Source organism: Xiphophorus maculatus, chromosome 23 (assembly GCF_002775205.1).
Source record: "Xiphophorus maculatus strain JP 163 A chromosome 23, X_maculatus-5.0-male, whole genome shotgun sequence".
In the NCBI taxonomy this organism is placed as follows: Eukaryota; Metazoa; Chordata; class Actinopteri; order Cyprinodontiformes; family Poeciliidae; genus Xiphophorus; species Xiphophorus maculatus.
In genome coordinates this window covers 26549428-26573900 of record NC_036465.1, presented here as the reverse complement: position 1 = coordinate 26573900, position 24473 = coordinate 26549428, and the positions used below count along the sequence as shown (strand labels likewise).

At 40.9% G+C, this 24473-nt stretch overlaps 1 protein-coding gene across 2 annotated transcripts in view; it reads left to right on the top strand.

The window, feature by feature from the left end:
• Positions 1-24473, top strand: part of aff2 (AF4/FMR2 family member 2) — a 204845-nt gene that overhangs the window by 131108 nt on the left and 49264 nt on the right. The window contains exons 6-10 of one of the 2 annotated variants that reach the window (XM_023328782.1): positions 2684-2770; positions 4084-4117; positions 6242-6302; positions 12171-12225; positions 20984-21021. In XM_023328782.1, the coding sequence (XP_023184550.1) occupies positions 2684-2770; positions 4084-4117; positions 6242-6302; positions 12171-12225; positions 20984-21021 (275 nt within the window). Of the gene's footprint in view, positions 1-2683; positions 2771-4080; positions 4118-6241; positions 6303-12170; positions 12226-20983; positions 21022-24473 lie in introns of both variants that reach the window. The other variant, XM_023328781.1, reaches the window with a different exon arrangement.

The following is a 24473-nucleotide window of genomic DNA, read 5'->3' as shown; positions in this document are numbered from 1 at the left end:
CACATATGCGTCATCGGATGAATATGACTCATCTCCTCCAGAGGGGAGAATAAATGTATGATGGGAAATCAGTCTTCTTGGCCCAGTGACCTGCTGTAAGGAAGTCGAGTATGAACTGTTGGATTGTCAGAGAAAAAAAAAAAAGAGTAAAAGTGTAAAAGTACACATCTCTTCAGATCTTGAACAGGTTGCTGCGACCAATTATAAACTCATATTGAATGAAGTAGATAATTCATTTGAAAGATGGATGCCACTGCCCATAGCTACGATTGGAAGAATAAATATAATAAAAATGAACATATTGCCAAAGTTACTCTATATGTTTCAGAATGTTGCTCTTCCTCCTCCTGAATTCTTTTCACAAATAAAGAAGAAGATGTTGCGTTTTTTATGGAACAACAGAAAGTCCAGACTCCGTTTGTCTTTACTGTACCTCCCTTATGACCGAGGAGGCTTGAAGTGCCCAAATTTTCACTGGTATTACTTTGCTGTGCAGTTGAGGTCTATGATGTTTTATTACAGTCATCATTCTCCACATTGGACTGACATGGAGACTCAGGATTTGAAATTGACTCTGCCTTCATATTTATATTCAAATTCAATATCAAAGCTTCTGAAACATACTAAAAATCCATTTCTTAAGACTATGATAAGAGTATGGAGAGATGTAAGAAAAATTTTACATGAACCAAATTGTTTATCGCTGTTCAGTCCAGTGTGGGGTAACCAACTTTTTGTACCTGGTAGAGCTGATTCAATATTTAAAGTATGGAAACACAAAGGACTCCAAATGATTCAGAATCTTTATGTACCAGACTCAGACAAACCAATGAGCTTTCAGGATCTGCAACATAAATTTCACCTAGATAGGAAACATTTCTTTAAATATCTCCAACTCAGAAACTTCACAAGAACAAATCAAAATAATGAGTTGACAAAGCCTGCCAAGTCAACTTTAGAAAAAATGTTAACAAAGGACAGTTTGAAGAAAGGAATCATATCAGAGTTTTTTCACTCAATAATGTTACATATATCTGAAGGATCTCATGATAGACTTAAGGCTTGGAGAGAAGACTTACTGCTAGAGATATCTGAGGAAGATTGGCAAACAGCATGTAAACTGGCAAACACCAGTTCTATCAACACATCTCTTAAAATGATTCAATTCAAATGGTTAATGTGGGTTTATATAACACCAGTGGACCTTAATAGGTATAACAGGGAGATTCCTGATGTATGTCCGAAATGCACAGAGGACAGAGGAACTCTGGTTCACTGCATGTGGTATTGCAAGATAATTACACTGTTTTGGAAAGAGGTAAAAGATGTAATAGAGAAAATAATTTCCAAACAAATAATTCTTGAGCCAAAGTTGTTTGTGTTTGGACTGTGCCCTGAAAAACATAATTATACTCAAAATGAACGGACATTTATAAACTTAAGTTTGCTTAATGCGAAAAGATGTATATCAATGTTTTGAAAAAAGACTCATGGACCGACTATAAACCAATGGCTGCTGTTATCTGCCCTCCCTCTGGAAAAAATTACATATATATTAAAGGGAAAACAAGATTTGTTTGAGTTCATCTGGAATCCCTTCATTAGGTATGTCAAGGATCTGAACATCTCGGAAGACGGTACAAGTGACTGAAGAACATGTTAACTGCAGTTCCCAAAGACAATTCTACTTGAGGACATATACTGTTAAAATCTCAATTAGAGACGATATGTAAAATATGTGATGGGTTGTATTGGAACCAGGATTGTGAGAGACATTTTGTTGTACTTTTTTGTTTGTATTTTATTTTGACTTGAACAGTAATACTACTATTGTTGTTGCCACAATTTGCATACTTTTCAAGTTGTTTGTTTAAACCACTAAAATTCTAATAAAGATATTTTTGAAAAAAAAAAAAAAGTGTAAAAGTAAAAGTGTTTGTTTTTTCAAACTTGGAACAAAAGGTGAATGAATGCTCTCTCTCTACCATGTAATCATGCCACTACTTTGCTGTTTGTCTTTATTAAAGACGTTAAAGTCTGTGCTTTGGCTTTGTCAAAATCTGACGAAGGCACAAATTCTTTTTTACGAAGCACGTTTCAGTAGAAATAACTGAAAAGCTGCAGCTTCTGAGCTGCGTTGATGTCATGCAGCCAAACGGAGTCAGCCTTTTAATTTTTTTGTAATTTAACAACTCTCCACTTAACCGACTCTCTGTGTACTGATCCCCGTGTGTACCACAACCCTCCCAGCGCAGCCCAGCATTTATTCTATAAGCAATAATGAGGGTCCGCTCTGAAGGAGGAGGGGAGAAACGGGGCATCACACAACCTTGATTGAACGCTGACTCCACTCCCCTGCTCCAAAGAGGTTGCTCAACGAATCCTCCTGCCGATGTTTTTGCTAAAGTTTAGCCAGGATCGTTGCTCTTCAGACGCAGGACCAGAGTTATTTCCTTCATTTGTCTGAACATAAGAACAAAAAAAAGGAAGCGCCTTCGTTCTGCCGCTTCTCAGTAATCGTTAATGGTGACGTAATAAAAGATGTGTGTGTGTGTGTGTGTGTGTGTGTGTGTGTGTGTGTGTGTGTGTGTGCGCGTGTGTGTGTGTGTGTGTGTGTGTGTGTGTGTGTGTGTGTGTGTGTGTGTGTGTGTGTGTGTGTGTGTGTGTGTGTGTGCGTGCTCAGGAGATGACCCATTCATGGCCTCCTCCGCTCACGGCCATACACACGCCCGGGAAAGCCGACCAGACCAAGTTCCCCATCCCAAACAAGGTGAGTACACACACTGCCAACGTAAAAAAAAAAAAAAAAATCCCTTTCTTCTTCTTTGGGTCTGACTAAAACACCAAATCTTATGAAGTATTGTTGTTGTTGGTTTTTTTAGTGCAAACATCTTAGCACACTTGAAATAAGACCAAACTAACGTGCAAATAACTTTTCAGCAAGATGTAGGAGCTTGTTTTAAGTAAATCATTTCTTAGTATTTATGATTTATGGCAGATTATTAGAACAGCCAGACTCAGAAATAGTTGTCTCCCACTGGTCATCTGATTATTCAACAATCCCACCACCAAGACTGTCTGAGATTGCTTGAAAATGCTAAATAACACATATCTGATGCATTATTATTTGTACGTTATGTAGCTATAGGTAAAGTTGTGTTTTTGTGTGTGCTCTGGTGGCCAAGCGATGACATTTCATTGCCAATTTCACTTACGTGTCTTTGTTCAATGACAATAAAAATAGGTCTAAGTCTATGAAAACTGAAAAATGTCTTGTTACAAGTGAAATAGTCGGCCATTGGAACTGGTATATTTTCATCAGTACTAAGGAATTATTGACTTGACACTTGAAAAGTTACTTTATTTTCTTATTTCAAGATATTTGTACTAGAAACTCGACCAAACATACTTGGTGAGATTTTGTGTTTTTGCAGTGTGCAGCCATAGGTGTTAATGGACTCTTAAGTCATTTACAAATGCTACATTTGTAAAACAAAAGAAGAGCATTCTCCTTTTAAGTTCCTCATTTTGCACTCAGAGCAGCACAAAAAGTAAAGTGGCTTAACACTGGATACAGATCGAGCTACGTGTGGCACCCAGCATGATGTTCTTAGATAACAGAAAATGTGAAAACCCTCCTTCAGCGAAAAGGCTAACACGGCGTCTTATTTTCTTCTTTCTTGCATACATTTTTTTTATTTTTGCTGTCTTTTGCATCACAGAAAAGGAAACACTTTTGGGCTCCAATCACAACTTATATGCCAGCGACATGTCACCGTGGTGACCCTACCATGAGTGCTCGCGTTCCAAAAAGAAAAAGAAAAAAAATATTTTCAACTAGCTCAACAATAAGCAAATACAGTAGTCACATTTTTATTTTATTTTATTGTTGTCGTTACAAATGGATGTCAGCCTTAAATCCGAAACTGAAAAAAGCGTTTTGTACGTTTGCCTGATTAAACAGTGAGGCAGCCGTTTGGCAAATTTCATAAAAAAAAAACAACATAAATATAAAAAAACTCATTCATTAAACTCATTTCTTTCTGTTTTTTTTCTCTCCTTTCTCTCCCGTTTGGCCAGGAGACCCAGCATGTGACCTCAGCCTACAACATCCAGAGTAAGTCTGTCAGACTGTAAACACTCACACAACAGCTGGAGTTATGACTGACGCTGTGGTTTCTATGACGATGGCGACGTTCAGCACATATGTGAGGAAGCGGCTTGGACTGATAATCACTAAAAGTTCGATAGAGTGTCCATGTAATTGACGTGAAAGTTACATACGTGTGAACTTGTATCATAAAGTGCGATGTTTTATCTTTGGGTTTTTCTGTGTATTGTACAAAACAGAAACAATATTTTTGTAAGATCCGACAAAAGAGTTTCATGATTCCGCGTTTGTTGCCTAGCAGCACCTCTGATTGGCAATCTAAATATGTAAACATCTCATTGCACAGTGGGATCAGCCGAGACCGTTGTGTAACAAATACAGATTCATAAAAAAAAATGGAGGAGCGAGTTTTATGGAACTTGAGTGACTTGAAACAGAGAGAACCAGACCTTCTCACCCAACATCAGGGCTTTGACTGTGGAGTTTAGGCCTTCATTTAAGACGCTATCCACTGTTTTTATGTCTGTTTATATAAATTGCGCCACCTGAGTGAAGTTGCACCCCGCCTCCCCCGTCCTCCTTCATATTGAACCAAATTAGTGTCAAACGTTTGTGCAGCCAAAATCTTTAGTTTGTGCCGCTGACGTTTTAAAGATATTGACAAATGTTTCCAGAGGTCACCAAAGGTCAGCCAGCCAGTTCACGTTGATGAAACCAAACAAATTGTCCGTGTCAGTCAAGTCAAGTCAAGACACCAAAACATTTAGCTGCACAAACATAGCAAATTTAGTTCTTATCATTTTTGCTTTTTGTTGCTATGAGCAGATACTGTAGGACAGGTTGACCTCTGGTGACCTCTAGATTTGTTGTGGTTTTTTAATCTTAGAAATTATGGCGCCACAAACAAAACCGTATTGCAGCACAAAAGTACGATTGACACCATATTTTCTTAGATTTTTTTGTAAACATGGACTGGATGGTTGACCTCTCATGACCTCTGGAAACATTTATTAATACCTTTAAAACGATAGCGGCACAATCCAAAAACTTTGCAGCACAAATGTTTGACAAACATAGCAAAATTAATTTCAAAAAAACTTTATTTTGTCAATGTGGCTCCCGGAAGGACAAGTTGACCTTTGGTGACCTCTGGATTTTTTTTTTTTCTTAGAAATTATAGCACCACAAAACAAAATAGTTTTGCAGCAGAAAAGTAGCACAAATTGATTGACCCCATGTTTACGCTGATTTTTTTTTGTATACACTGACTGGCTGGTTGACCTTTCATGACTTTTGGAAACATTTATTAATACCTTTTAAAACGACAGCGGCACAAACCAAACATTTTGCAGCACAAACGTCTGACAACCAAATTCGCTTCAACTGAAGGAGGTGGGAGGGGGTTGATTTCACTCAGACAATCGACCCGTGTCCTCGATGTTCAAAGTCCAGTGCTGCTGGTGACGAGCGGGCGGCGTGAAAACATTTTGTGATGCAGTAGGATAACGAGAGGTCAAATTCTCCCTGCTGCAGTGATAAATCGACGCAGAGGTGCGCAACGTCCTAAAACTTTGACTATTCACTTATTTCAGATCCCCCAGGCCCACAGCTGCATATGTGCAGCAATTCTGATAAAACTCTTCCTCAAGTGTTTTTCAGAGGCTGCTGATTTAAAAAAAAAAAAAAAAAGATTTTTACATTAAAGCCTGACTCGAACGCTTTGAGATGTTTGCTGGGCGTCAGTGAAGCCGAACGAACGGCTCCCGCCTCGCCTTTTCTGTCAGGAAGTGAAACTGCTGAGCAAAACAGGAATTCAAAGGACTTGGTACCAAGAAGAAGGAAAAAAAAAAAAAAAGAAACGGTCTGAACAGCTACTAGGAGAAATAAATAATCTAGTCAGGTTTTATTGCAAAAATAGATAAAATGAGCGCTGTGCTCTTCAAAACCTGGCAACGCAAACAGACTGTGGCAGAGTCATTGTCCGGGGGTAACAATGCTACAAGACTCCGGTTATGTTAGTTTGGCTTCTGGTCAAACACAGACAAACCTTGACTTATGCAAATCGATGTCAAGAATGATTGAGCGTCCTCTGTCGTCTCCCCTCCTCCTCCTCCTCCCGTTGTGTTGCAGAGAGATGTACGGTGTCGGCTAACAAACCCGCTGCTAAACCATCCGCCGCACCGCAGAAGTCGTGAGTACCTCTCCACAAACACACACTCACACACACACACGCCCGCACACACACAAATTGTGAATTTCTAAACCTGCTGCTGTTTCTTGAGCCTCAAGGTGAAAAATTAAACCTGACTCTTGGATGGAATTCACTCATGGTAGGAAGATGGAGGGAGGGGAAAAGGGAGAAAAAATAAAAAGGATTGTGTGGATCAGAGCGGGAAAGTGCAGCTACATTAATTTAACCCCGGCCAGCAGCGTATTGCAACACCTCCGTTCGCTCCGCATCACTCACAGAGCGGGATGAGACCGAGAGGACAGAAACCCCGTGAGCCTTACTGACCCTGTGTTTAAACCGGTCCAGTTAATGACTCGATCACACGCACGTAAAACATTTCCAGATTTCCGACGGATTCCGCGGTTCTAGTTTTAGTAGATTTTTTTTCCCCTGTGGAACGCGACTCTAGATGAGTCCCGGAAAAGTCGCCTTTGAACAAACTGTGTTGACTGCAAAAACAACATAATCCCACCAAGTACATTTGGTCTAGTTCGTGGTGCAGATGTCTTAGAACTCTTGAAATAAGACAAAACTGACTCACAGGTAACGTTTTGGCAAGATATAGTAGCTTGTTTCAAGTTGATAACATCTAAATATGGCAGATTATTTTATTTATAACCTGGGAAAAATATTGTTGTAAGTGAAAAAAAAATCTGCCTGTGGATCTGGAACTTTTTCCAACAATATTTAGGGAATTAATAATGACTTACAACACGCTCCTGAAAAGCTACTTCTAAGATAGTTTTGTCTTTTTCCAAGCGACCTAAAATATTTATACACTAGAAACTGGACCAAAAAAATACTTGGCAAGAAGATTTAGTGGTTTTGCGGCGTAGATATCATTTTAAGAGTTGAATCGAAACAGTCAAGTGGTGATGAAACAGTCTGAAAGTCGAAAAAAAAAGATAAAAAGTCAATCTGATGCACTGGAAAAGTTCAAAAGAAATGTTGAGTAATGTGAGCAACGCAGTTAGTGCAGTTTTTGGATGTAATTGCAAATTAGTTGAGGCAACAAGGCAAATGTTTTGCTGGTTGCGCAACAGAAGCTTATGAAAATATAACAGTTATGTTTTTAATGGGATTATGTTTAATGGTTCTTGCTCTGCTCACCACAAGAAAACAAAACAAAACAACAAAAAAAAAAAACTGGTAAATTTCTGCTTTGAAAAAAAAAGAAAAGAAAAAGCTGCTTGTTTTAATCTGTTTGTAATATTTGCCAGTAGTAAACACGATGCTTCCCTCACTGCAGGCATTGGGCTGCTTATTGTTTACGCTCATAAGCATAAAATGCTCACTATCATGAAAGGGTCTGCCTCATGTTAATCAGATGTAAATGTTCTTTTCCCTGAATCTCGCAGGACGTTCAGACAGCTGCGTACCAGCGAGTCCAGCTCGGCGGCATCAGAAACGCGTCTTGTCTTAAAAAAAAACCCGACTTTCCACCTGTTGGGAGAGTTTGCCCCGTGTTTTGCAGAGCGAGGCACTAGCGGACGCCATGGTTACGGGTTCACTTCCTGTCGCCGTTTCAGGTGAAAGGATCGACGCTTTTGGTATTTACCTGCAGCGGGCGGGCGGCCGATGAGGAGAAAACAAGATGTCGGCTGCTAACGGGCGGCGCTGTTGCGGTTTTTGACCCGGACTCGGTTGTGGGGGTGGGGGTGGGGGTTCAGCTGGTTCAGGTCAGGGTAGATCTAAAGTAGAAACACTCGCTTCAAACTTTGTGTGTCTACGACAGAGTAGCAGGGTTATAGTAAGAACAAATCAAAACGTAAAATTGAGAGGATGAAGTCGAAATAGCATGAGAATGAAGTCGTATTATTGTTATGATAATAAAATCGTAATATTACGAGAATAAATTCAAAATATCACAAGAATAAAGTCAAAATATTGCAAGAATAAGTATTATGAGCATAAAGTCAAAATAATATGACAATAAATACACAATAATTTGAGAATGGTTAGACTTAGACTTAGACTGACTTTATTGTCATTTTACATGCACAGGGTGAATACAGAACGAAATTTGGTTGCATACGGCTCAGGACAATGTTTTGAGGTTCCAATGTTGTGAGGTTACTCCAGAATAAAATAAAATGCAGTATAAAATATGAATATAAATATGAATATAAAATATAAAGTGCAGGACTGACAGTAAAATGGAAGTTACTTATACTATTAGGAGAATATAGTTATGACTGAATTATCATAATACTTTAACTTTATTCTCTTACTATTATGACTTTGTCCTGAAGTCATTATTTTTTTATTTAGGTGGCGTTATACTGTGGTCGTATTATTTTATTTTTTTATTTCCTCCGTGTGGTGCGGTGCTTCTGGATTCCAGTCCTGCTCTGCACGTTTTAGATGTGCCTCTATTCCAGAACAGCTGATTCAAATGATTGCATGATTGCATCAAGTACTGCAGAAGCCTGTCAATCAGCCACAGATTCAATCCAGGTGCGGCAGAAGGGAAACACCTAAAACATGCAGGGCAGGAGGGCCTGAGGACCGGACTTGAGAACCACTGGTGTAATGCAACAGAGTATGAACTGTTTGCTGGAGGAGTTAATCGATGTATCCCCTGTTGTGATGACATGTGGCATCACTTTGCTGGAAATAAATGATCTTTTTACTGAGAAGGCTAGTTAAAAACATTATTCTCAAAGAGTGGAAACGGTTCGTCTCCAAACAGTCGATGTGAGCCACGATTCAGCCGCAGACCTCAGTGTTTCCCGCTGGGACTTTTGATGAAACAAGCCAAAATTCCGTGGCTCGCGTCAACTGTTTGAAGGCAAACGGTTCGCCTTCAAATAGTTGACGCGAGCCAGACTACAGCCGCAGACCTCAGTGTTTTCTGCTGGGTTTTTATGTGGCGGGTCGACAATAAAACCCAAACTGGAGCGTCGTTGTGAGCCGAAAGCAGCTGCGCGTCTTTTCTGGTTTCTGGCTCCAGCAGCTTTTCGGGTCTGGAGACGGAACATTTTCACAGCATGATGCTTCCATCGCCGTGCTTTAGTGTCGTGGGTGATGTGCTGTGCCGGTTTTCCTCCACAAACAGCATGTTGGACTCAATCCCAAAAGTTTGTCTTTATAGTGTAAATATTTTAGTACATCTGAAATAAAAAAATAACCTAAGCAACTTTTCAGCAAATAAATAGGAGCTGGTTTTAGGCAATTAATTCCTTAATATTGATGAAAAAGTAACAGTCCTACTGACAGATTGTTTCACTAATAAGACATTTTTCCCAGGTTACAGGTGAAACAATTTGCCAGTGCAACTAGTGCTTTTTCATCAATATTAAGGAATTATTTACCAAAAACAAGCTCTTGTATTATGCTGAAAAGTTACTTGTAACATTAATATATTTGCACTAGAAACTCGACTGAAAGCCTTTATAGGATTTTGTGTTTTTGCAGTGCAGTTTTGGTAAATGTTCGCACTGGATTTTAATTTTGGGAATTAAATATTCTGAACACAAATGCACTTTTCAGACTTTTATTGGTAAAGGATGATCATTTACATTCCGCTTCACAACTTTCCATCATTTTCCGTCGGTTTGTCTCATGAAATCTGAATAAAAGTCCTTTTTGTGATTATAACCTGATAAAACGCTCAAACATTGGAGGGGAATTAAAAACTTTTTGGCAATCTCCGTGAATTAAATACTGACTAGATATTACTCATCCTCTGCATATTTTTGAAAAAGTGCTTAAATATTTGGACTTTTCTTTTCACCTGTGAAGCCAATGTTAGCCAGTAAATCCTCAGAAGTCCTTTAAAGACTTTTTTTAAGGGAGTTTTTGCTTTGAAAACCTCGGGCAGCAGTCATTTAAATTGGCAGCTGAAAAGCGACCAGAGGCGTCCGTGTTTGAAGCGGCCAAAATTAGAGCCGCGAGCCGCGTGTTCGGCTCCGCGGTCCGTCCTTGAAGCCGGTCGATTCGTTCTGTGCTCGGCCAAATCTGCGTCTGAAAGTTTCTGCTCGGGAATAATTTAATTCCTGGTCGTCTTTTTTTTTTTGATGCATTCTGTGAGGCAGATTTTTATTTATTTATTTTATTTCCCCCCCCCCTCGTTGCTCAACTTGCAGTAGCGAGAGCCTCCACGTCACGTTTTAGCTCTTCGGTCCTTAACAGTTTTTGATCTGACCGTGTCTGTCCCCACAGATACAGTCCTTCCTTCTTCCTGGTTGTATTCGTGTCCTCGCCACCGGCCCACCTGCCTCTCACTTCCCCGTCTCTTCCCGGCCATCATCGTCTCCATCGCCCTCTCTCCATCTGCCCCTCCTTTTCCGAAATGAAATATGGAATCCATTATTCATCCATTCAAGCATATCTATCATTGCCCCTTACATAGCGCAGATTTTTTTTTCTCCCCCCTCCTCCTCAATGTGCTTCAGTTTGTTTTTTTAGTGTTTCAGGTACTGACGAAGAGCAGTAAGAATCCCTTCGGGGGATTCTCCTGTCATAACAATAGCAGCGCCAGATCAAAATAAAAGGAACCGGTGGGGAGGCGTGTGTGTGAAACACGGCAGCGACTCGCTGGTCCACATACATACCTGACCCTGTGAGCTAACGAGCAGATGATGAGGGTAGTGAGGTTGTGTTGTGTTTTTTTTCTTTCCTTCCTGAGAGATTAAAACACACACACAAAACTAATAACGGAAGTAGTGTTGGGACTCGATTCAAATTTTGAATCGAGCTAATTGTAGGATAGCTAATTAAATGCATTTCTCCAAAAACCTTGACGACAAAATAAGCAGTGTTTTCAATTTTAAAAGCCTTTTTTGCTGCAAAATTATTGAATAAATAGACATGTTTATATGGCTTTACATCTGCTGTTTGGGTCATCCAAAAACTACTTTAGAAATGTGGACTGTCAGCAACTTTAGCAACGGTAGTTTCTTTTTTTTTTTGGTAAACATTATATTTATTGAATTTTTCTAACCCAAAACAAATGATACATTTGACGACTTATTCCACAAGGTAAACAAATATAAATAATAAAGGAACAACATAATAAAAACAAAAAAAGGAAGACTTTGCCATCTGCATCGCTCTCTTAGGTCATAGTGTTTCAGAAACCTTGTCAACAGTGACCGTGTTACTTCAAAGCGTTAGTTGCTTAGTGACATTAGCAACATTAGCCACGTGTGCCAGGTTAGCGTTAGGGACATCTCAATGCTACGTGGTTAGCATTGAGATGCTATTTTAGAGCTGAATAGCTTCAGGTATAAGCTAACTGCTTTTAGCACAACTTGAACATAACAGGAGCCTTTTCCAACGTACAATCAGATCATGTTTTTGAAGTAAAAATGAGCCTCCTGTGGGCTAAGAAACGCGGCTTTGTCTTCCATCACTTTTGTCTGTGCATCAGATTTACGGGCGTACCAGAAACACGCAAATACAAAGGTTCTGGCTCTGGATTTTTACGTAAAAAAAAAGACAATCAGATTAATTGCGTTAAAATGTTCGACATGTATAAACCTATGTACTTAGTTGATAAGAACGCATTAAAGTCTCAGCCCTAAATAGAAGTAAATGGGGCGTCCAGGTGAAAAACAATCCTCTTTGTCTCTCTGTTCACTAAAACCTTAACATCTGGTTTGATTTTCCTTCATCCTTCTTCCCCAACATGAGTCACCAGCACCGTTCCAGCGGTGTAATCCATCCGTTAGCTGGAAAGAGTCTTCAAAAGGAACAACAGGCAACAAGTTGCCATGTCTCAGGTGAGACAGATGGTCATGGCTGCAGTAACCCACCTGCCCCTGTGTGTGTGGGCGTGTGTGCGTGTGTGTGTGTGTGGGTGCGTGTGTGTGTGTGTGTGTGTAGGATGCTGGAGGACGACCTGAAGATCAGCAGTGATGAAGAAGAAGCTGAACAACAGGTGAGGTCGCTCTGCAGTTTATCGTCAGGTTTTGTCGCTATTGTTCACATTACTATTGTGATAACAATTACGATAAAAATGATTTATTACTTCTTTATTAGGTGACTGTGTGACTGTGTGTCAGCGATAACAGCCCCACAAACGCAAATGCTGCTTTTGAAAAACATTCCCATTTGTAATATTCTTCTATAGGACGCCAGTGACACGAGGAAGTGATTTGTATCACTACACATATTAGCTGTTTTTAATCATATTTTCAAATGTATTGATGTTTATTGATTCCTTCATCGAAAAAAACTGCAGAGAAAACATTAAAAATAACAATACGGACAGTTTTGGGGGCTCGCGGTTTCCTTCTGCAAAGTGACAAACCAGTGCACACTGAACAACACCGCATGTGCTTTTAAAATAATACATATTAAAAACCACTTGCCACTTTCCTTCTGCTTTAGAATTCTGCATTACAGAAAAATTTGTCATTAGTTCGCTTTAGTCAATCTGTAATTCATTTGCCTAGAAAGTTTCAGTTTGTTAGAGGAAGTGTGACCAAAGAAACTGAACTCTGGTCCGCCTAAAAACCTAGATCTCGGTTCGGTCGAAGTGAGCTCTGGTGCGGTTCAAATGCATATGTGAACACAAGGAAGCGGACTATAGTGCAGGGCATTCTGGGTAAATACAACCAATACAAAAGTGTTGGATGCACTTGTGGGGAGAAATGGATCATCATGTTTTTCCAAAGACAAAAGAGAAATCCTACAAGCACTAAAACCTGACGCTGCTCCATCTTTGTTTTCATTTTGTGAAGGAAGAAGTTGCACTCTTCACGTGCTTTCATGTTGGTTCCTTCAATGGTTCTTGATGCAGCGCCGCCACAGGCGAGGAGGGGAACAGGCTTTTAGAAGGGTTTGGTCGGTTTGACACAGTTCAGTGTGAAAGAGAATCACAGCAGCTGAAAGTGGAACAAATATTGCTACTTTTGTTCCTAACTGAACCGAATCTACCGGAATACCAGGTGTTAAAACACCTTTAAAACCCCAACAAGATCCACTGAAGCTTGTGTGTATACAAGTTCAAGAGGTACTAACACCGTATTCAACGAAACGTCAGGTAAATATCTTTTAAAGATGGCAATAAATACACTTTCATAATTATTTGCTTATTTTTTTCCGATGAATCGGAATTTGAATTTTTCAAATCAGCCCCATTCACAGCTTAGAGATACTGATACTGGGTACGGGGTCAAACGGCTGCTCTGCTGCTAACTAAAGGCAACATATAGAGCTGGAGGAAGCGGCCCTGATGCCATCTGAACACGTAACCTCTCTGATCCGGAGTCGGACACGTTACTGCAGCGCCACGAGGTCGGCTCGGCAGCCGGGCCAGGGGAGACGCTCAGATCCTTCACTCAGCTCCCAGTAAAGCCAGGAATCCGTCTGAGACCTTTTCTTGCTTTTATTTTTTTTAATGAGACCAAACTAGCTGCTGCTGCTGAGATCTCCAAACACGGCAATCTTCAAATGTCATGTTTGTTTATCGCGTCTGTGCTCTCCGAATCGAATTATAGAAGCATTTCAAGGATCATCGATAAAAGTGCGACTAACAGAAGACTAATTAGGAGTGTCACAGAAAAGTCTGGATTCCTAAATGAATGGGAAGTCTGGAGGACGGCTGTCATGGTGGCAGGCACAAACTCTCCGAGGAGTTTTTCTTCTTTCCTTTTTTGCACCTTTTTGTGGTTGTTTAGCAACAGGATCATGAGAATGCAAGTCTGTTACACACCAGCTCCAGTAAGGAAACATAGAAAGCGCGCATTATTGTCCGACATGCATGAGGTCATTTGACAATAACTGAGTCACCGTTTTCCGTGATTAGCTGTACATTTCAAATCATGCAAATGAAAATTATCGCTGTCGTTTCAAGTCATTTTGGGATTCATTGATTCATTGCTTATGGCGACAGGCCTGATTGTGACTAAAACTACTACTGAGGCGGGCATCATTTCTGCTCCACTTCTGACCAGCACACAGATGTCCAGCAGCTTGTTCTTGTGTAAAACATAGCAGCAGTGAACGGAAGTAGCTAAAAGTCTCACTTTTTCCACACTCCATCTGTCACCTTTATTTGTGGCGTAACTTCAGTACCGTCCTTTTAACAGAAGTTTTGGGTTTGGAAAAAGGCCCAAGCTTCAACGTGTTTGAATCTGGAAGAGTGCGCCCCGTCTGCTTGCCGCTTTGTCGTGTTTTATTTTGTCTTTCCCCGCAGAAGCTGTGACGTCATCGTGTTCGGTCCGTGTCCGCCGAATAAGGAATTCAGATTTATCACTGCGGGCCACGTTGTACATGGACGGCGCTGTTGTCTTGTTTTGTTTTTTTTGTTTGTCTTTTTCCCCGTATGAAAATTGGCAGCGTGGCCTTCTCTTTGCTAATCACTGTCATCACGCGCTAATGATGCCAGAGATGAGTTCAAAGCAGTCAGTGGGGTCCGTGCTTCGGTTCCCTCCCCCCACTGTGCAGACGGATATCAGCGCTCATCAAAGAGTCCGCCAGATATTCTCCGTTAATGAAAAGACACGGATTCCTCTCATCCCCTCTTTAACTCCCCGTTTGATTATATAATTACGACCGGGGTAAGACATAATAATTATAAACGATGGCAGGTCATTTATAGTGGTTTTAGTTGTTGTAATTATGCCGAAATGAGATCTTTTAATCACAGATATTCAGTGTGCATTCAGAAGCGTGCCCCGGCGCTGAATTATTTCTGGCGTGGCGAGGAGACGGGATGAAAAAGGAAGGCGTTATTAATTTAGCGTCTCCATGCATGTATTCATTTATTTTTGCTGTCTTTAAAGGCACTGTGAGTTCTTCGCCAGTAAAACATGTATTTTATTTAAGTAATATTAAATGTCAGTGTTAATAATGTAAACTTCACGTTGCTGCGTTCCAATCAGGCACTTTTTGTCCCTGACGCCGATCTGGGTCATTTCAGAACAGGCAGTTGGTTGGAGATGCTAACGAAGTCCATGTCTGATACTTCGTTAAGATCAATGCCATGGACAAAGTGCTCTAAATTAACACACTAAATTTCACCATCACCCAGTCTATATTAATACTGTGATTCTATTCTATTTACCTCAATTACCAGTTATGTTGCTTAGGCGCTAAATCATCTATTTAAATAGCCCAGAGCATTATTGATCATTTCTTTGGAAAGAAATATAATAAAAACCACATTGTATAACCAAAATAATAGTTGTTTAGCTGCTTCCTGTTTTAGGTCAATCAGGATTAACAAAGATTTTCTAGATGCCGTAATAATACAAGGTACATACTGTATTCTTGTTCTTTTAGTTGAAATCACAGCTATATTGATTTTAGTTGCAGGAACAGGAAAAGTAAAAAAAACTCAAATCACTGACAGTGAGTCGTTACTAAATGTCCGTGACAGATCTGATTATTAGGAAGCGAGCACCGGCTTTTACTTTTTGCGATGTTTTGCTTTTTAATGCGACATATTTTGGTGTTGAGCGTTTGTCAAAGGAAGATTTTCCTTTGCTTCATTACAAGATTGTTAGTTTTACACACAGTGTAAAAAAAAAAAAAAAAAAACATGAGGGAGAAACACTTTTTAGCAACAGCATATTTTTTAAAACTGCCACCATGTTGTGACAGTCTCCTCCTCCTCCTCACCGTCACAGGAAAACTCTGTATCCGCCGTCATCTGTAGCTATGCTAAGGCTATGCTAATTAGCGTTAGCACTCGCAACAGTCTCCGCAGAGTGTGACGTCACATCAGAACCTGTTGATTTTCCTTGGAAAAACGTTAACATAAAAACGCATTTCTTTGTCTTATTTCAAAAATATACATAGAGAGAAATGAAGGACTTTACTTCAACATACCTTTTTCAGAAAGTTGAACTTTTTATTTCTCAACCAGAAATAAAGTAGTTTTACTTTTTTTCTTTTTTTTACCATTGATCTCTGATGAAGACGGGCACAGGGAACTGTTTTGGTAAAAGGAGCACGACATGTGGAAGAAAGAAAGAAAAGAAAAAAAGAAGATGGGAGCGACACAGATCTCGAGATAAAGACAGACGAAAGAAAAGCAGCAGGCCGAACGACGACGATGATGAAAAGCGCGGGGCCCGAGATGAATTCAGCGGCATTTATCTGTGGACGCCGCTAACAGGCTTATAGCAAATGAGTGCATGGCGTATTATCAAGCCTTTATAGCCCCAAGTCAAAACGCAAAAAAAAAACCCACATTCGTAATCAAACACATGGACGGCCATGTATTACACACAGGCGCCCACGGAGAAGCGCATGCAGCCGTGTAAGGCTCCAGTCCCAAGAATTTATGGCAGCAAACACATAAACACACTCTGACAGTGTGTCCCTCACACACACACACACTATCATTAGTATGCTGTGGCAGAGCGCGGTGAGGGCAGCAGAGGAGGATGATGAATATGTTTTTGGCAAAGAGCAAAAGAGACGGAGGAGAGGAGGGAATTGGAAGAAGGAGAGATGGAGGAGAGAGAGGGAGAAGGTGCGGCGACGGGAAGTGGAGAGCGGCGCCTAATGACTACAGAAAGTGACAGGAAACAACAAGCCAATTTACCGGTGCGGGGCTGTCCTTTGTCCCTGACCGATCCCCGTGGTCCGAGCTAAGTCGGGCTCAAAAGGTTCCGTCTTCACACGAACACGTCAAAACTCCCCCGAATTTGAGCAAGGTCGAGTTTGTCGAGTAAAAACGGCAAAAAAAAAAAAAAAAAAAAAAAAAAATACGAGGAGGTTTGTTAATTCTGAGGTGTTCTCATATTTCTTTCTTTTTTCTTTTTTTTTTTTTTTTGCAGTGTGTGTGCTGTTTGCCTGACATGTAACATTCAGCAGGAGAGCTAGTCGGAGGAGAGTTTGCTTCGGTAAAGTGTCAGGTGAAGGAAGGGTGGTAAAAACATCCGGCGAACTCAATCTGGTCGGCTTATCTCAGGCTATTTATAAAACACTACAGTAAGAGTCACCTGCAGGCACTTTGCAGAGGACAGTCCAGTTCAGTCAAATCTATTCAGTTTTGGTCCGGTGTGGAATGAGCGATATGACAGGAAGGGAGGACAGCTGCAGACGCAGCAGGCAGTGCGCAGGGAGCGCTGGGGGGGGGGGGGTGCTTCCAGAGACCGTCTGACCGGAGAAACTCCTAGCTCAGTAGAATCTGATCCTGGTGAGATTCACAACAGCTTGTATTTGACGCACTGAACGGATGTGAAGTTCCTGCATCAGGACGATGAGCGGATGACGTTTGAACGTCGGACACGTTGCTCGGGGGAATACCGGGACTTGTAAGCCACACCCCTTTTTGGTTCCACCGTCAACTGCGCGCTCTGAATGCACACAGGACCCATCTTTGGAAGTATGGGCCACACAAAGACCACATGGAAACATTTTTAAACGTCTGGGCCTCTTAACCACCGATGAATGGATGGATGGATGGATGAGATCTGAAATAATCCTTATAACTTTGTTAGCTGTTATCCTCACAGTGCTTAGAAATAATCCGTAGCTTGTCTGTGGCTTTGTGACCTTTTTTCCTAAATCAACCCTGCCACAAAAGCAAGAGCATGTAACTTTTATAAAGAAAAAACAAATTAAAAATGTATATGATTGTTAAAACTGTCGCTATGCCCTGACAGATAAGCCAGGAAAAGATCAGTCTCCGGTGCCTCCTTCCCTACTATTGCCATCTGAAGAAATGTATCACTTGGACCAGAAACAACCATTCAGAACCAGGGGGAGGGTCTTATTGCTGTCAATCAACACAACAGTCATGCTGCTAAATGTGCTTATGGTGGAGAAACAACTTGCCTATCCGTTTATCCATTGTCATCTTTTAGACATGTTCCTTGTCCTACACACCTGAATTAAATGGCTAACCTGCCCCTCTAGCAAACTGTCGTACTCTACAGAGCTCTGCTAATGAGCTAACATTAGAGCCAGGTGTGCTGAAGCAGAGAGACATCTAAACGTTACAGGACTCCTAACCTCAAGGACTGGAGTTTGAGACCTCCGACTTAAAGGATCTGCTGCTGCCATCTTGGTACCGGATGCCAAGAGTCCAAGCCGTAACCGGTCAGTAATGTTTGGCATCACAACTGCAAGCAACACACCACCGGCAACGTTCAGCGCAACGAATCACCTCAAATCCGGATCGCTGCCACTGAAAATTCCCCTAAATGTGGCAATTTCCTAAAGCGAAGATTCGGTCGCTGTTGTACTTTCAGCCAGGGAGCAAGAGTTGCATCAGGAGAACAGATTTCATACTCGGTGTTCAGGTGTTGGCGCCGCTTTATGCAGTCTCTCGTGCTGAAACAAACCGTGAGGACAAGCACCGAATTTATTGTCTGGTTTCTGTTTAAGACGTCGTGGGCGTCTTGTTAAGTCTTCAACGCCAGGCCTGCTGTGAAACACCGGGACGTCTGGCACCCACATAAAAATAGGGAATCGTATACGTCTCACAGCTCTTTAGGCTCTCTTTTAGCTTTTGTTTTATTTTTTTTCTCTTCCTTTTTGTCGGGAACAACACGTCCAGCCGCTCTCCGACGGCAGAGACTCCACGTCTGAACGCCGGCCGGGTTGTGCTTCATTTAAATCCGAGCCGAGCCACCAGCCGGGTTAATATATTCACACATAGATCTTCTCCGCGAGCTTCCCTCAAGTCTCCAAAAGCCAAATATCTGAGGAGGTTTGTTGTTGCAGCCTGCAGTTCTGCATCGATCTCCCAGAAACTTCACTGGCTCAGTTAATCACCTTATTCCTAGAGAGGGCAGGAAACAACAAGCCGGAAAGGAGAAAATGTCCTTTTTCTTCTTTTTAGTGTTCAGTAATTCATTTTAATTGCTGAGCAACAGTCCTGGAAGAGAAAACACTGTCTTGACATTTGGAGAAATTGGGTTTTCTTTTGTTCGTTTGGTTCTGTTTTGTTTTTTTGTAATTGACGTACAGAACTGAAGAATGGTGAGGAAGAGGAGGAGGGGCTTTCCTGCCAAACAATCACCCGATTCGTTTACTGAATGGGACAAAAGTTGAAAAGGGAGGAATGGAGAATAAATTTGCCTAATATCTGCAGACTATGGTGAATCATCCCGGTTTTATTTTTCTGTATGCTTTATATATACATTTCCACCGCTCCAAATAAACACAGGTTAGAGTCACTGCACTGCAAGTCATACCAAAATCTTTTCTCTTTCATATTGTGTGTCAAAATGTCTGATTTAAACCACTAATACTTCCTGAGTTTTCTGTTCTATGCTACTGCTATTAGTGTAGCAAGTAGCATCGCGCAAATGTATAGTTTTAATTACCGTAAGCACCAATAACTTCATAGAACAGCTAAATATAATTTTACTCATAACTGAAAAGCATACAAACATGTTATATTATATAATACATAAATTATGAAGCATATGTAATTAAAATATTGATTTGGTGTCAATACCACTGATGATGGAGTGGCATCAGTGGTATCGACAAGAAAATGCATCATGAAAAACCATGTGTAAATAATAAAAATGACTAAATCTCACATTGCAGTGGCAACAACATAATTTACATGCATAAATGAGCAAAGAGAGTAATTAAGTTTGTCTTCTTCCCACTCCTTTTTGACGTAAGTGCATCCTTGTGTGTCTCTAAATACAGAATTATTATATAAAACAAGAATTGGATGACTCAGATAATGTATTATTCTATGTTCACTATATATTTTTTTTTTCTCTCTCTTTTTTTTTTACCTATTAAGGGGCATAGAATATTTTTTTTTTCTTTTATATGCCTCACAATTAAGCAATAATTGACTTTAACAGAAATTCATAACCCTTTTCTCATGTTAAGCACAGACTTCAGTTTATTTCAGAGATTTTATGTGACAGACCAAAACAAAGTAGTATACAAATAGATTAAAAATCACATGGTTTTTAATAATTTTTAAAAAATGTCTTCCCCTAATGTTAGCGCGCTACACTAACACGGTATTTAGCAAAAGCTAATGCTAACACGCTAACTTCAATTCAAATTGTATCTGTCCTTGAAATACTACAACCTTCAAGTACCAGTTTACTGTTGGCATTATAATTAACATGTTCTATACTGCTATTAGATATTGTATTTATGTTTATGTCTTGTTTTCTACTGCCCATGTTTTATTTTGTTCCTGTATTTCATTTTTCTTTGGAGTAAAAAGCTAAAACGTGAGGAGAGGAAATGGAACTGCTGCGTAAACCGTCTTCACTCACTTCAAAATAAGAGCATGAATATAATAGGCGGACTACGTGAAAAATTCTCAGCAGTCGAGAAACAAAACATTGACAAAGATGTCGAGCTTTATTCAACTGTAAGTTTACAAAACAACCAAGTAAATTAGCGCCTCAGAATTTATCTGGAAATGTTCATTTAAAGGACGCTAAGTGCGCTAAATGGTTTAAAAGTAAGCTAACGTGCTAACCGAGAAATTAGCTCCACTATTAGCATGTTGAGAACGCTGCAGCTCCTGTGTCCAGTCGTAGCTATTTTAGAGTTATTTATGCTACTCTTGTTGAAATTTCATCCAGTTAAAGCTAAATTATTCACAAGTTTGGGACAAACAGCGATTTTTGAAGCCACCAAGGGATCAAAGTCCTCGCTGTCGATGGTGGAATAAGTGTATCAGTCAAAGCCAGCTGCTGAGGCCGAGTGTCTAAATCTCTCTCTCCGTGTCTGTGTCCGTACAGGTGTCTGACAAGACCAAAGCCAGAAGCGCAGCGCTGAGGTAAGACTAGCAGTCCCGCTCCGTGACCGTGTTTTTTTTTTTCCTTTAGCCCCTTTAAATGTGTCGCGTTGTGTTTTTGGCTGAGAGAAATGTTAGTGAAAAACCACATTTGGTCTGAATGAGGACAAGCTGTTACAGCCAAGAGAAGAAGCTATAAATAAATGTTCTCCGGCCCGAAACGCACAGTTGCAGCGGCCGGTTCTGGATGAATCCCTGGACGTTTCTTTTAACGCGGTTGTTTCCCGGAAGCGCCGTTCAGGCCAGAGACGTCACGGCGCAGCCGACGTTGAGTTAAACAGGAAAGACGGAGCGGGGTAAGAGTGGTTCATTTTCCAGCGTTGGGAATATTTCAAGGTTATCGCAGCCGAGGTTAAAGCGCCAGAGTTTTAATTGACTGAAGCATCGGAGATGACAGGTGACCCCACGATGACCCCAGTCGGCTGCCTGCGCTCACTCCTCAGCTCCGCAACGCTCGCTTTTTAAGGCTGCACACGTCTGACACGCTCAGTATTTGTGATACCTTTTAATGTTTTTTTTTTAAAGGTTTTCTGCATGCAGAGATTGTAAATCAAAGCAAAAATTCTTTGCTGGTATATACGCTCTGTTTTCTTCTGCTACAACATGGAGTCACTAGTTAAATCTAAATCTGAGTTGCTGCAGTCTTAATACTGATGAGAAAAGATGCCATGTTTATGGAATTAAAATCCAACAATCACTGTCATTAAAGAGAAAAAAAAACACTTGTGCTTTACGAGGACAGCTTTAGATCTCGTATTAAAAAATAACTGGGATTTGAAATGTATGTCTGGTGGAACATGCAGATGCATCCTCTGAGGTTATGAAGGTGAAGACAATGCAGCGTTTTGTTTCAGGATGGGAGCAGGTGTGACAGAAATCAGTGTTTGAGAGAGAGAGGAAAGAGGACTATTCTCATGGAGCCAACATGCTACCAATGTAGCTAACCAGCTCGATTTCCCTTGAGAATTTTCTCCATGACTCGCTAAACTAACTTCGAAGAATTGGAAACAGATTCCCAAGGAGAGATTTAAAAAAAAGAAATAATGGATTTACTTGTGTTTTTTTGTTTTGTTTTTTTTACATAAATGACAAATAGACCCAGTAAGCCCAAACCCACTCTGGTTGTCTGTGCTGGAAACCTCAATGACAGTAAACCCGTCTTTATGGACTACTTCATATCTGTCTGACTTTGTTTCTATTGACTTGATTGGGATCTGTTCACATAGATTAGATGTTAAAGCATTTTTGATTGGAATTCAACAGAATAGTGCAGCTGAAGCAGAATCTTATTTCCTGTTTGTAGGAACAATCAGAAAGTAATTGTGATTATTTGATAGACAGACAGACCTACTTACTTACTTACAGATAGCTAGCTGGTTAGATAACCAGATGAATAGATACTTTTGTTCAGAGTTTAACTGTGCTGGATAAAAGTCATTGGTGGAAGAATGTTGACGATGATCTGACCAGGTCTATTTGTGTTACAAGAGTCAATGAGTTGTGTGTGTTACGAGTCCAAACCAGAAGTGACTGCAGCTAGCAGGCGACAGCAGAAGTTACAGTGTCATCATTAAAGACTTCTCTGCTGGTGGTGAAAGCCTTCATGTTGAGCCTTCAGCTCTGTGTGGGCAGCTCGTGATTATCTACTGGTTAGGCGTTAATATCTGGAAGGAAACGTCTTCCGCTTTATCATCAGACAGGATCTCGCTGTTAAATAAGACAACCACTGTGGATGTATTCTGCAAACAGATGACTTGGTTGAGTTTTTTTTTATCGTTCTTTTTTTCCCTAGAGATTTTCTAAAGCCCTGACTGATTAAACCATCCAGATCTTTTGCATTTTGCTTTTTTTTTTCCTTAAGAAATGAGGCGATCTGAGTTTGCGGTCTGAATGCATTAGTATGCCAGTCTGGAGTGTGTCTGTATGTGTGTATTGGGGGGGAAAGAGGGAGTGTGGGGGGAGTTGTAGGGAGAAAGTGAGTGTGCTCCATGTCTGTGTGTGCCCCGGGCCATGTGTTACTCTGCTACTGCTAATGAGCCCATTCACTCTGCAGCCCAATCTACTGAGCAGCACACACACAGACTGCAGGGACTCTGGGACTGGAGACGCTGCGAGCGATCCACTGGCTTTATCCCCCACGGACGGCAGCGCTCGCTGTTTAACCCGCAATTCTCACACCGCCCTTACAAACATCCTTATTTTAGCCCGGCGCCGACAGCCTCACCCATACACCAACAGACTCACGCATACATGTTATCACACCGCCATGATCTTTTGTCGAGGGTAAAGCGCCTGCAGTGACGGGGATTTGTCTCTTTCAGACTTCTTGTTGCTACGCCAAGAGCTGCGCCGAGCTGCCGGCGTTTTTTGGGGGTTTTCGTAGCCGACGCGAGCGGTGACGCAAGCCTGCTCAGACATGAGCGGATCGATGCGCTCCGACGAAGTAAAGCTCATCAAAGATGAATGCGCTCGCGTTCGGGATGGGTCAGACGTGGCAACGGGTTGCCGAGGAAGGGCCGTCAGGTCTGCGCTCTGTGGTCGCAGAGGAGGAATCCAGGGATAGTTAATGTGGGGGGAAAAAATACTGCTAATAACTACTCTGCTCTCTTTCGCAACTCTAACGCTCTCATATAAGATTCACTCTGCGGTCAGAGTAAATTCTTCATGCTTGAACACAAGGCAGCTAGATTTCTTTTCTTTTTTTTTTTTTTTGGCTTTTTGAAGGTATTTAAATACACTGAAAGGCATTTCTGGGAGCGAATCTTTTCTGACTAGCCGAGGGAAACCAGACGGCCTGGGTGGATTTACAGAGCCTCGCAAAAGTCTTCAGAACTTTTCTTTTTTTTTATTTCATGCCTAACACAATTTTATATTGACCTTCTTATATGATAAACCAAGACAAAATAGTGCATTGAAGACAAGCGGAATTAAAGGTGTTGTAATAGTGAAGTGTGTGGCAGACGGGACGTTTTTCATCGGAGAATAGTGTGAGAATCTTTAGTGAGTTTATTGAATTTGGACTAAACTCTCAAAATGGGAATTAAGATTGTTATCTCTAAGAGTCGCTCTTCTAAGAACGTGGAGATCGTGTGTGGGGATTGTCATGAAGTTATTCCTCTAGGAACATTTTGGGGAATTTTAGTGGACGCTTTAGATTTTTATGTGAATTTTTTCGAATGCGTATTTTATGCTCTCATGCAGCCAAAACATATCACAGGCTTCTGCAAGCAAGTTCAAATTAGAAAAATGATTTAACGCTTAACGGTGCGAACCCATCGTCCTTCCATGTTGGATCCGTGGGGGGCCTGAAGTGGCACATTGGGAGGGCTTGGAACCTTTTTATAACTGCTTGCAGTTCTACACTCCGTAAAATATCACAATGAAACGAAGCAAAGTGACAATGAATATACCTGTAAGTAGACAATTTAAGAACT